At 42.1% G+C, this 12,834-nt stretch overlaps 1 protein-coding gene across 4 annotated transcripts in view; it reads right to left on the bottom strand.

Annotated features, from left to right (window-relative positions):
• ADK (adenosine kinase) overlaps positions 1 to 12,834 on the bottom strand; it is a 419,027-nt gene that overhangs the window by 391,041 nt on the left and 15,152 nt on the right. For all 4 annotated transcript variants that reach the window (XM_075935762.1, XM_075935764.1, XM_075935763.1 and 1 more), the window contains exon 2: positions 5,687 to 5,761. In XM_075935762.1, the coding sequence (XP_075791877.1) occupies positions 5,687 to 5,761 (75 nt within the window). The remainder of the gene's footprint in view (positions 1 to 5,686; positions 5,762 to 12,834) is intronic.

The following is a 12,834-nucleotide window of genomic DNA, read 5'->3' as shown; positions in this document are numbered from 1 at the left end:
TACATGTTTTAGTAGTTAAATTGCTGGACTGTCATTGCTCATTCAAGTGCTGTCATATGGATGGAAATCAGGTAACAGCAGAACTGACTTAAATAGGGCCTGTGTGTTGCGTAGTCCTGCCTTAAATTTTGTATTCATGCCTGTCAGTGTGGAAAGCTATTTGCATATATTTACATATACATGCAACCACACTTAAGTTGCGGCCTTCGCCATGTGCTGAGAGTGTCATTGTGGCCCCGCGGGGCTGTCAAAGTTGAGTAGCCCTATATTAAAGAATAAAGGAAGATAAAGTTGAAAGATAGCTTTCATAGTAGGGGCGTTAAAATAGTTAACTGGTTAAAGGACAATGCTTAACCAGTTAACTGTTTTGACTCAGCTGTTGCTACCCACCCCTGTTGCATCCATGGGGTCCCATTGCAGCCATGAGGACCCACGGCTCAACCTGCCAGTCCAGCCACGGCGGGGGTTGCTCCGGCTTGATGCAGCTGGCCACCGCTGGAATTCACTTCCAATAGTCAGTTAACCAATAAACATACCAGTAAAAGCTTCATGCTTACTATTTAATTATTTAACGTTCCTATTCCATATATATCTTTATATCCACATTGTGCTAGCTAGTTTCCAAAGTTATCAAGTCACAACAAATGATATATTGCCATGTACATTTGCTGCAATATCACATAAAAGATCAGCTCAAATGAGGAAGTATGTTCTGGAAATTTCTAACTTTGAAACCAGAAAGTGAAGAAACCAAATTTCTACTTGACTATTCTCCATTACGATACATATCAAAATGATACAGGGTAGTATGCATAACTGAAATCAAATACAAATACAATCCACTAGAGCAGTGGTTCCCAATCTTTTTGATACTGGGGACCAGTAAACCCATTAGCAAGCTTTTGGAGGACCGGTAACATTTATTTGCATATTCATTAAGCAAATTATGAATATGCAAATAAATTGTGTCGCTGACCCTACGTGACCAGCAGGTTGTTCCCCCCCGGCCCCAATCCCGGCCACTTTATCAGCCGGCACCGGCTCCCCCAGGTGCATCCGGCACAGGCATTCTGTGTCAGTACGCACGGCACCCAGCAGGTTGTTCTGCCCCTCCCAGCCCCAATCCCCGCTGCTTTATTGGCCGGCACCGGCTCCCCCAGCTGCATCCGACATTCTGCATCAGTGCGCTCGGCCTTCTCCCTGGGTCCTAGAGCCCAACGGATCTAGCCCCGCCGCCCGGAAGCATGCCCGGCAGACACACCACGGAGGCAGGCTCTCTCCCAAGAGGGCTGCGCCGCTGGGCTCGGCAGCGTAGGGTGCTGCTACGCTGTCACACAAATTAATAGGATCATGCGTGATAATTTTTCTAAGGACCCGTACTGGGCCATGGACCACACTTTGGGAAATACTGCACTCGAGACTGACCAAAGAGCAGTGTCACTGCAATAGAGATTGACCAAAGAGCAGTGTCACATTGTTCCACTTAATAGCCACATTTTATAACTCTTTTTGAAGAAACTGAATTCCAAAATACTAAAATTAAAATTTTAAATTTTTCCCCTAAAAGCAACTTCAATTACAGATCATATGTATAAAAAAAATGAGAAATTAGGGAACTGATTAAATGCATGTTTTTCCTTATTATAGGATTGATATCTGTGGTAATTCTTGAGCAGACTGTTTTACTTCATTACTATAGTATCTAGAAACATCCCTCTATTCTTTCCTATTTGTTGCTGTCAATACTAGTTTTAGAAAGGGGACAGGAAAAAAACCCACAAAGCCACTGTCTTGAACAGCAGGAAATGTCTTCAACCATACCCAACTAAAAGTAGGATTTTACATAGATTCAACCTAAAAGGGAAAAAACCCACACATGCTTGGTATACTGGGGCATGACTCAATCAATCTTTTGGATGGAGAACAAGCTATCCTAATTCACAGTGAATTGAATGTGAATACAAATTAAGACTCTCTTGTTTAGAGTCAAGTCCCGTGCCACAGAAGCCAGTTTGTTTACCAAAAAAAATTCTCAAAGTATTCTTAGTACAATATTGTTTACTTAAGAGGGAAGGAAAAATGTCTTAGTAATCTGAAGTCATTTTTGGAAAAACTGTATTATACTTGTATTTCTAATATCAGTTGACATGATAAATTTCTACTTAATGAATGCAGAGTAATTTTTGTTCTTTGCTCCATTTGACAAGAAAATAGACATTTTTGCTTTAAAATGCCAATGCTCTACTGTTTGTTTTGCAAATACTGAAAAACTACACACAGAAAAACAGATTTCACTGATTTTATATAAGTTGTGAGAAAAAATTGTATTAGCAAAATAATTTGTGAGCCTGGACTATCCATATGCTGCTTTAGAATTTTATTTGGCATGGAATCTAACAACCAGTCCAAGAACAGCCATTTTCTACTTTGACCGGTAGTGCAATGGAGTGCATTCACCTCAGGTGAGCACCCCTTGGCCAAGCATGTATGTATCTGCAACTTTTTCTTGATGTCTCTGCTCAAGGTCCCCCTCCCGGATGGCTGCTTATAGGGCAGGTTTTTGGTGATTCTGCTCCTGGCAGAATCACACAGTCTTTGTTTGAAAACAAAAGCTCCTTCTAGAATATATGATCCAACTGAGACTATCTTCAGTGATGTCTGGAAGCCCTCTTATTACAGCTCAGTCTATTAACAGTCCAATAGGGCCCATCATGAATCATGAAACCCTTCGGTTGTAATGTCTCTATAGCCTTCCCTGGACTTTGTCCTTAAATAAGTCTGTCCAGAGCCTATCAGGGTACTCTCAGTTGGGGTCTGACTACCTGGCAAAAGTTCCTGCTCTGGGATGGAGCAGCATACCATAGGCGGAACTATTCTCAGACCACATAAATGAGCTTGCAGATCACTGGTGGTCCATTGACCACAGTTTGAAAACCTCTGATCTATAGGGTATTTACTAGGCAAAGATTTGGAACTACCATTTCTGAAAAATAAAAATAGTGGTAAAGAGGAAGGTAATAATATATAAAATATTCATAAACACTCTACCCCAATTTCAAAGTGTATTGTATGTAATGGTAGTTTCCCAGAATGAATACTCAGTAACCTCAGGATGACTTTAAAGATATAATACCCTGAAGGCAAAACTTTATCTCAACTTCCCATATATCCTTCTACAGAGAATTTGAGGTCCTTACATCATTACTGTTATCACAGTTCAGTTAATGCACCAATGGCAAGAATCAAGCTTGTACCATGCAATTAGTTTTGACAGCTCTCATACTACTCTAGCACGTATGTTATTGAAGTTCACAGGGCCACTGGTGCTAAAAGATTCCCTCATTCGAAGCAACAACAACACTGCTTTAACTCTGTGAGCAGAAAATTAAATTTGTGCCAAATGCCATCATCATTCAATAAGTTAAAAGAGTATCATTAAGTTAGTGATGTCTGCTTACTCACTAACTAAAATAAGTTTAGAACAGTGGATGCAACTCAAAACAGTTATAATAAAAAAGCATTACCAGTTAAGATTCTCAGTTCCTGGACCGAATCAAGAGATCCAGGAGAATGTAGGTCGACTGTAAATAAAATATCCTTTTCTTTTTTCTTTTTAATTACAGCACTGTTGATAAGGTCTGCTCTATACAGAAAGAGGAAGATAGCTCCAGATATAAAACTAACTTGTAGGCTGCTGGCTTTTCTCTACAGCTGAAGGAGGAACTGGAACTATACTGAGGCAATTCAGGCCTTTTCTCAGGGATTCAAGCTTTCATGTCTTCCTTATAAAACTGGTAAAAAGTTCCACATCTCAAGCCTGTCTCTTCCCCCAACTCAGGGACTTCTGTGGGCTTTCCCCTCCTTTCTCCTGGCAGCAGTTCCCCAATAATCTTAGAGGGCATCTGTCTGAGAGTTACCATATTCCAGGGCCTGCCCCAGGAGCCAACCTGCCTCCTCTAGCTGTCCCCCCATCCCAGGAGGTAGACGACCTTCCTGCAGCTCCCCATGGCTGGATATGGCAAACTGGAGCCAATGGGAGCCACGAGGCTCCATGGCTACTGAGCCTTCAGGTAAACAAAGCGACACAAGCCCACAAGCAGCTTTCACAAAGCGGGCTCACATAACAGTTTGAGAACCACTTATTTGAGTGATTCACTTCTAATTCTATTGCAATCAGGCTCCTTATAAAACTTACCTTCAAAATATAAACTTCAAATACTTATTGTCATGCTTATTTTCTTTCATTAAGAGGCATATTTAAAAAAAAAAAATCTTAGTGGACCAAACAAATACAAGTATAAAACAGGCAGAAGATTTTCATAGGGAACCAAGAGAAATGTAAGCAAGTTAGATTAGGCTAAGAAGTCAATAATAAAACTAGAACTTTTCCTTTTTTCTTCCACTGAGGAATTGACTATGATTCCAATACTTCCATTAACAACTGAGGGGATGTAATGAAGGTAACACTGAGGCTATGTCTACACTGCAAGTTTTTGCAGCAGAAAATATGCTAATGAGGGACTCATTGGTATGAGTCACGACATCATCATCATATTTTCTACTGATTCTTTTTGCGCAAGGGGTTTTTGCGCAAAGAGGGGTAGCGTAGCCGCTTCTCTTTTGCGCAAAAAAACCCTTGTGCAAGATCCTTATGCTGGCAGAAAATATGCTAATGATGTCAAGACTCATGCTAATGAGTCTCTCATTAGCATATTTTCTGCCACAAAATCTTGCAGTGTAGACAAAGCCTGAATGTTTAACGTATTTATACAGCCTGAAGTCAAGATTAAATTTTGACTAGTTTAAATGGCAGGACTAACCTATTCTCTAAGAAACAAAACAAAATAGAAGAGAGAAAGAACAGCAACTGGAAGGAGCTGAATGTATGTGGAAGTATCCAGGGAGGCAGTCTGGTGACTGGTGCACTATTAATACCTGGCTCAGAAAGCTTCAGCTAATGGAGAGCTGCAGTTGCCTCTGCTACTTCAATGCATGAGGAAACTTCATGACACCAATAGGACATAGGTGGTGGCATTGGTGGTAAAGTGGCAAGCCTGTTTGGACAAATTACAGGAAGGCTGAAGAATCAGTCAAGGGGTGAATCCATGAGAACAAACAGCTTCTGAAGTAGCACATTAGAACTAAGTTAAATACCACAAGCCAGAAAATTGAAGAAATAGGCCAAACAAAAATCAGTTAAAAATATTAACTGGTTCCTGAAGAGGGGAAAAAAAGACATGAAAATATTATTTTGGATTATATCAGGGTTGTCATATGAAGCAAGACAATATTTGCTGTACATGTAGCTATCTACTTAGGTTACTATGAAGAATTCTGAAGGGTGAAACAATGGGAAAGTTTTGCAAATACAAAACAAAGGCCAAGAGAAAACAACATGTGCAGCCTACATTAGGTAACTGATCATTACTGTCAATTACATAAATATATGTTATAAAAGGACACTGCAATTCTCCTCAGTCAGCAAACGCTGAAATAAGCTTTGCTACAGTGTTGGGAGAATCAACTTGATGATGCATTAGAGAGCTCTTCTGGAATGAGACCACAATCCTGAAAAGAATAAAGTTAAGCACTTGCATTAAGCAGATGCGTGATTCCATGTTGCATTTTTAGAATTAACAACGAGCAATATTTAGGAAGTTAATGTGAAAAAAGCCTTCACACTTACCTGTCAAGAAAGTCTTTGTCCACGACTGCACAGATATCAAGAAGGGGATTTCCCATTCCAAAAAGCACATTTTCACTACAAAAGAATGAAAAATGTGTCAAATGTAGTTTAATGTTTCTAGTCTAACATTATTTGCTTTTACAATTAACAGGTTAGAAAAAAACTAATCCTGCCCAATCAAGAACTGCATGGTCAATTTGCCTGGAATCCAGACACCACAGCTAATTCAAATTAATTGCAAACCCATATTACCTCTTAGTGCATTACATAGAATAGAAGCCTCACCAAGCAATACTGTACATTATTTAAGCAACCCATCAATAAGAAAATGAACCTTGCATGCTATAATGTAGTTTCTAAGGGTTACATGAGGTTGCGTTCACAGGCTGTCAAGTTCCATGAGCCAGATTTTATTGTGCATCTGAGGAGCCACAAATTTAACCCCATAAAAGTAACTTTTAAGAGCAGCCTTTGATTCTGCACTGACCTGCAGCTTCCCTTGCAAACAGTATTTGTTTACTTATAAAATATTAAAACTGTTATACAGAAAAAAGGATTAAAAAATTGTTATATTTTTTAAATTAGCATATTCAGTCATCTTACATACAGCAGGGCCTGCTGCAGACAAGGGCTCCTTTGGGCATCTGGAGTGGCTCCCCGCAGTGGCTTGGGCACATTGCAGGCAGAGGCTACTCCAGGTGTCCAGAGCAGCCCATATCCTCAGCAGCCCAGGCACTCCGGACGCCCCGTCTAACATGGGCCCGGTGGGGTTGTGCCTCTTCCCCTCTCCCTCCTCCCCTCTTGCCCCACCATCTGTGGCAGCTCCATGATGGGGCCAGAGGAAGGGTGCCTCCCCTCTCAGCATGGCACCCAACTCAGAGCTGTCCCAGAGCTGATGCGGCCAGGGGACAGGTGTTCCTTCCATGGCCCCCACCCAGCCTAACCTAGGCCTGCCCCAGACAGGGGATATGCACCTCTCCCCAGCTGTGCCCACTAAAGCTACAGCGCCCATAGAGAGGTGCTTCTCACCTGACCCCAAGCTGCTGTGATGAGAAGGCGATGGGGTAGTCCTCTTTCCCCAGCCCCAGCCCAGAGCAATGACTTAAAGTAGGTACATTTCCATTTTATTTTCCAAAAAAGCAAAAATTGAGGTAAAGACCCGAGCAACAGCAGGTAAATCTTCTAGTAAAGCTATAATGATAAAGCCTTCTGATAGTCGAGTAGCTGGAGCAGGCGGAGAGCAAAGCCAGATCTACAATCGCCCAGTCTCTTGGCCTTGTCCTTACAACTCCTTAATACCTTTCCCCCTGCGCTGATTCTTTCCTAATATAAGCTTTACACTTTTCCCATCCTCATAAAAGCCAACCCTGATTGCCAAACACTTCTCCATCTACTATATTGCTTCAGTGATAAACTCCTGAATGGGCCATCTACGATCATTGTTGTAAATTATTATTTGTACTACAGTAGCCCAAAGAAGAATCCCACCAAAATGGGATCCTAATTGCAGTAAGTGTAATATAACCATATGGTCCTGACACCAAATAGTTAGTCCACAGAAACATCACAAGTAGTGCTGGGACAGAAAACACAGGCAGAGAGAAGTGACTTACACAAAGTCAAATAGCAGAGCTGGAACAGAATTTAGTGCTCCTGTCTCTCAATCCGTGCCCCATTCAGTGGTCCATATCATCTTCATTTATTAATATACATGTTTAAATAAAGATTTTTTTCAAATGTTGACAAATCTTGTGTTTTTTATAAACCCAAGATTAAGTATATTGTGCTGTGAAGTATATTTGTCCTAGGCTATAAACAAAAAAGTCTGGATTGTGGGTATAATCCCTAGTATTCCCACTTGTCAATTATCATCAAGATACAGAAAAAACAACAAATAGTCTGGTAGCACTTTAAACACTAACAAAACATGTAGATGATATCATGAGCTTTTGTGGGCACAGCCCACTTCTTCAGATGACCGGAGTGTTAAATACTCTTGCCCAGTTTCTCTTTCAGCTCCATCCGGGTCTCCTCCAGTTCATGTTCTGACCTCTCACTCTATGAAGCTGCTCTCTCACCTATACATCTATATTGATCTTCACCTGGCCAAATTTGAGAGCTCTTCCTACTCCTCATCTTCTTGACATTTATTCATTTGAGGCTTATGCAAAAACATCCTCACTACTTTGGCAGTCCTTTCAGTAGGCCCTCCTTTTCCCATACCATCCTTACCACATCAACTATTTATTCTCCTCAACCAGTCGGCCCCTTTTTCCCAATTTTTTTTCTTGTAAGTTGTACAAGGACTACACCATAGTTTCCCATTACTACATTTTGACTTCAGTATCAACAATATGACTCAGAGGCTGTGTCTAGACTGGCCAGTTTTTCCGGAAAATCAGCCGTTTTTCCAGGAAAACTTGCCAGCTGTCTACACTGGCCGCTTGAATTTCCGCCAAAGCACTGACTTCCTACTGTAAGAAATCAGTGCTTTTTGCGGAAATACTATGCTGCTCCCTTTTGGGCAAAAGTCCCTTTTGCGCAAAAGTTTTGCGCTAAAGGGCCAGTGTAGACAGCTGAGATTTGTTTTCCGCAAAAAAGCCCCAATCGCAAAAATGGCGATCGGGGCTTTTTTGCGGAAAAGCGCGTCTAGATTGGCTACGGATGCTTTTCCGCAAAAAGTGTTTTTTTTCCGTTAAAAGCATTTGCGGAAAATCATGCCAGTCTAGACGTAGCCAGAGGATGCACCTAGAACTGGAATCAAGATGCACTAAGTTGCAATAGACACACACCACCATGTTTTCCTAGCGCACAGGTATCAAATTCCTGCATGCGTCACCTTTGCCCACTACCGAAGGTCATAAGCGTATATCTTTAAGTACCAAATTTACACAAATGTATTTATCAAGTTTGCCGGATATAAAGTTAAATTAGAATTTTGGTAATTGTTAACAATAAGCAAGCAAAAAATCAAATGAGAATTGCTGATTTTTAGCGGATTGATAAATCAACTACTTTATTTCAAGTTTCTACTTTTCTTTTATTACAGCTTAATCACAGGATAGAAATGTTATAGTATGTTTCAGTAAGTATGGCAATATTCATACCCAAAAATATTCAATTTAGGAAAAAGGCTAAGAATACACAATCAAAATATGGGTTTTGATAAACTAGAAACTGGCAATTTACAGTAAGTAGAACTAAATATTGCCTGTGAGAGAAAGTTAAAGCTTTAGAATATTACAAGACTAAGTCCTGATTTCAATAGTGATAGAAATGTAGCCGTGTTAGTCTGGGGTAGTTGAAGCAAAATGCAGGACAATGTAGCACTTTAAAGACTAACAAGATGGTTTATTAGATGATGAGCTTTCGTGGGCCAGACCCACTTCCTCAGATCCAAAATTTGCACATTAGCTCTTAAGATATTCATAGATTCCAAAGCCAGACAGGGCCACTGTTGTTATATCGTTTCAGCCTTGCAGAATACAGGCCATAGAACTTCCCAAAATAATTCCTAGAGCATATCCTTTAGAAAAAAATATACAGTCTGGATTTAACACTCTGAGTGATGGAGAACCCACAATGACCTCTGGTAAATTGTTCCAATACCATCACTTAAAAAATTATGGTTTATTTGCAATCTAAACTTGTTTACCTTCAACTTCCAGCCACTGTATGGACCCATTACCAAATATTTGTTTCCCGTGTCAGTACTTACAGACTAGGGATGTAAAATCCCATTTAATCAGTTAACCAATTAAATGGGATTTTACATCCCTACTTAATATCCATATTTATTTTATAATCTGCAGATTTAGGTTTATTGTAAGAGGCCAGATATAGTAAAGACTTTTTAAAAGTAGGGGATTAATTTGAATTATTACAAATGATGGACAAAACCAGACTATTTGGAAGTGTTCAATATAGGTTTGCCCAAGAGTCCATACACCTACATTTACTGTTCACTCAGCTGCTGTTTATATGCTGTGGAGAGCAATATAACAATCATATCATACATACAGTACAGTATAAATGTGAAGATTAAATGCATTACACAATATTTGGAGTGAAGATCTTTATCATTATTGACGTACAAGTAGATAAGTGTCAGTGTTGCAAATTGGATTCCAACAATCACATATAAAATTCCAAGAAAAATTGCATTTTTGTGACTTTTTTAAACTTAGTAGTTTCTCTCAGTCTTGTGGTCCAAGGGCTTCTCAATATGGGCCCACAATGCTGTGCTATAACTCTGGAGTGAATGCTGTTGCTGCAAATTAAAAATGTGTTCAAGTCCAGTTTCAAATGCAATATTTTAATTTGTACCAGCATCTTTTACATGGGGGAGTTGTGGCACAGCACACTAGTATGCATTGCAATTCACATCCCCATGGTCTGAACTCTGAGCCCAAGCAGACATACAATGAGTTAGATTTTAGGGGAAGCATTCTTCACCCTACACAAGAATTTAATTGCATTTCTAATTAAATGTTTTAAAACTATAACTCGCATCTTGAGCTTGTGACTACTGGCAGCATTTATTTTGTTTTAAGAAGCCAGCATGAAAACCAGCAGGTTATAAACTAGCACATGGTCTGTTTAACAATCATAAAAATGTTTAATTTGTTCATACGTTTAAACCCATATTAAAAGACTTGTTTGCACTCTGTTGGAGCGTAGACTGTGTGACACACCTGAATCCAATTCCTTTTGCCCATCGTCAAAAGCAACTTAAGGCATGAATAAGCAGGGCTTGACAAATAATACAATCTACTTGCCCATGGCATTTAGATTGCATCCAGGAAGAACCGGGTTCGGCGATCTGCACATGTGCAGAACGATTTGCGCATGCATAGATCTCCGGATGGCGCAGCTGGCAAGCCCTGTGAATAAGGATCCACCACCCTGTTCTCTCATGGGCAATTCTCTGCATTTTCTTTATGTTGCTAAGTCCCGTAAGTTTTCCTTCTCTTAGCAATGTCTAGGAGTAGTGGTTCCCAACCTTTTTTATACCAGAGACTGGCAAACCCATTCACAAACTTTTGGAAGACCAGTACAATTTTATTTGCATATTCATTATGGTAATTAATTTTAAGAGGGTCACGTTATTTTACATCGCATCTGTATGCGCACAATACATGTCTCTCCCTTCCCAAGCCTGTCTGCTCTTGCTCCCACAATCTCCCCCCAGCCTGCCCTCCCCACATGCCCCCTTTCCCTCCTTGTGATCTCCCTCAGAGTTTCCTTCCATTGCACCCCTGCTCCCATAAATCTCTTCTGAAACCCCCAACCTCCCTTCAGCACGTCCTGCATCCCCCTCCTACTCCCGCCTCACACATCCCTATTCCCCCTCACCCTCCTTATTTGCTCCCACCCTAACCTCCCCAGGGCTGGCTCCCTCTGCCCCACACATGCTGGAAGCTGGCAGCAGCTTCCTTGGGCAGGGATTGCAGCCATCTCTGCTGGGAGCAGGCTGGAGCCAAACCCTCCCTCTGTAGCCCCAGAGCACTACTCCTGGGGGAAGGGGGACAGGAGGTATCTCTTACCTGCTACCAAGTGCTGCCCACCCTGCTGCCCAGCAGGGGCTGACCAGGCTGAGTGAGGTGCTCTGGAGAGGCTTCTGGGGAGCAGCGGGACTGATCCTGCTGGAGATTCCCCTCCCAGTTGCAGCCCAGTCTCTGGGGTCCCAGCAACACTCCCCCCGCCAGGACTCAGGGATTCGGCCCAGAGCCTGGCCCCAGAGTAACTGCGAGCAGCGGATGAGAGTCACTTCCTGCTGTGCGGTCCAAGTCCAGCCCTGGCTCCCAGAGCCCCTGCCCACTGCTGCTGAGTCCTAGTGAGCAACTCACCACACTTCAGCCTCTGCCCCCTGAGGCCCTCCTGCCCCTGGGCTTGGGCAGCGTACCCCGCATCAAGGCAGTGTCATGCAGAGAAGCCAGAGCAGTACAGGACACAGAGAGAAGAGACAATCCCAGGGAGAGGAGAAGGGGGGGTTTTGGGCAGATTGGGCCTTGCTCCAGAGTCCCACCGAGTCAATCATCAAGATATGGGTGTGGCCTGGCAGCCAGTGCTTCACGGCCCGGCCTGACACTGATCCACAGATGGGCGGTTGGGAACAGCTGGTCTAGAGGGATTGTTTCCATTAGCATCTTGTAAGTGCTACTCTAAATACCATAGAGACTGCAAGCAGCCCGTCCACAAGGGGAGCTGGTTTGTAACAAACAAACAAAAGGAAGTTTCTCTTCATGCAGTGCACAGTCAACCTGTGGAACTCCTTGCCAGAGGATGTTATGAAGACCAGGACTTTAACATGGTACAAAAAAGAACTAGATAAATTCATGGAGGTTAGGTCCATCAATAGCTATTAGCCTTGATAAGTAAGAATGGTGTCCCTATCCTCTGTTTGTCAGAGGCTGGAAATGGATGACAGAAGAGGGATCACTCGATGATTACCTGTTCTATTCACTCCCTCTGGGGCACCTGGCATTGGCCACTGTTGGAAGACAAGATACTGAGCTAGATGGACCTTTGGTCTGACCCTGTGTGGCATTTCTTAACCAACCCATGCTGCTGCCACTGATACAGAGGCAGCTGCGCAGGGGGATCCCCGGGAGTGGGGCCAGAAGAACCCTGGCTGTTGGCCCCACCTCTGGGGATTATTGAACCACCACATAACAGATAATATTTTGTGTGATTACACAACTATTCAATTATTACACTAACCACTAACAACCCTAGATTAAACCCTAGCAGTGCTTTAACTGGATGCAAAGGGAACACACGACTCTCACAGATTGTGTGCAATCAGCATGCACCTCACATCACAATCTTGCTTTTTGTGTGTGCCACTTTAATAATATCAGTAGGGGGGGAAATTATGCGGACAGAAACTAGCAGAACCTTGTAAGTGGTCAATGATAAACAAAAGACCTTGTAGAACACACACAGTACCCCGTGGGTCGCAAGTTGCCCACCAATCACATATAGACAAGACCTGTACACAGTTCAGTTAGAAGAGAGGTAGTAACATAGCTGTGTATATTCACATTCACAAGAACACTTTAAAAATCTTGCTAGTAACGCTGCTGAAAACTTCTCAGCAACACATTTCTATTCCCAGTGCAATTATTTCTGCAGCATGATGATCA

The sequence above is a fragment of the Pelodiscus sinensis genome, chromosome 8, assembly GCF_049634645.1.
Source record: "Pelodiscus sinensis isolate JC-2024 chromosome 8, ASM4963464v1, whole genome shotgun sequence".
NCBI classification, from domain to species: domain Eukaryota; kingdom Metazoa; phylum Chordata; order Testudines; family Trionychidae; genus Pelodiscus; species Pelodiscus sinensis.
The sequence above is the reverse complement of the archived record's forward strand: the minus strand, read 5'-3'. Positions and strand labels throughout refer to the sequence as shown.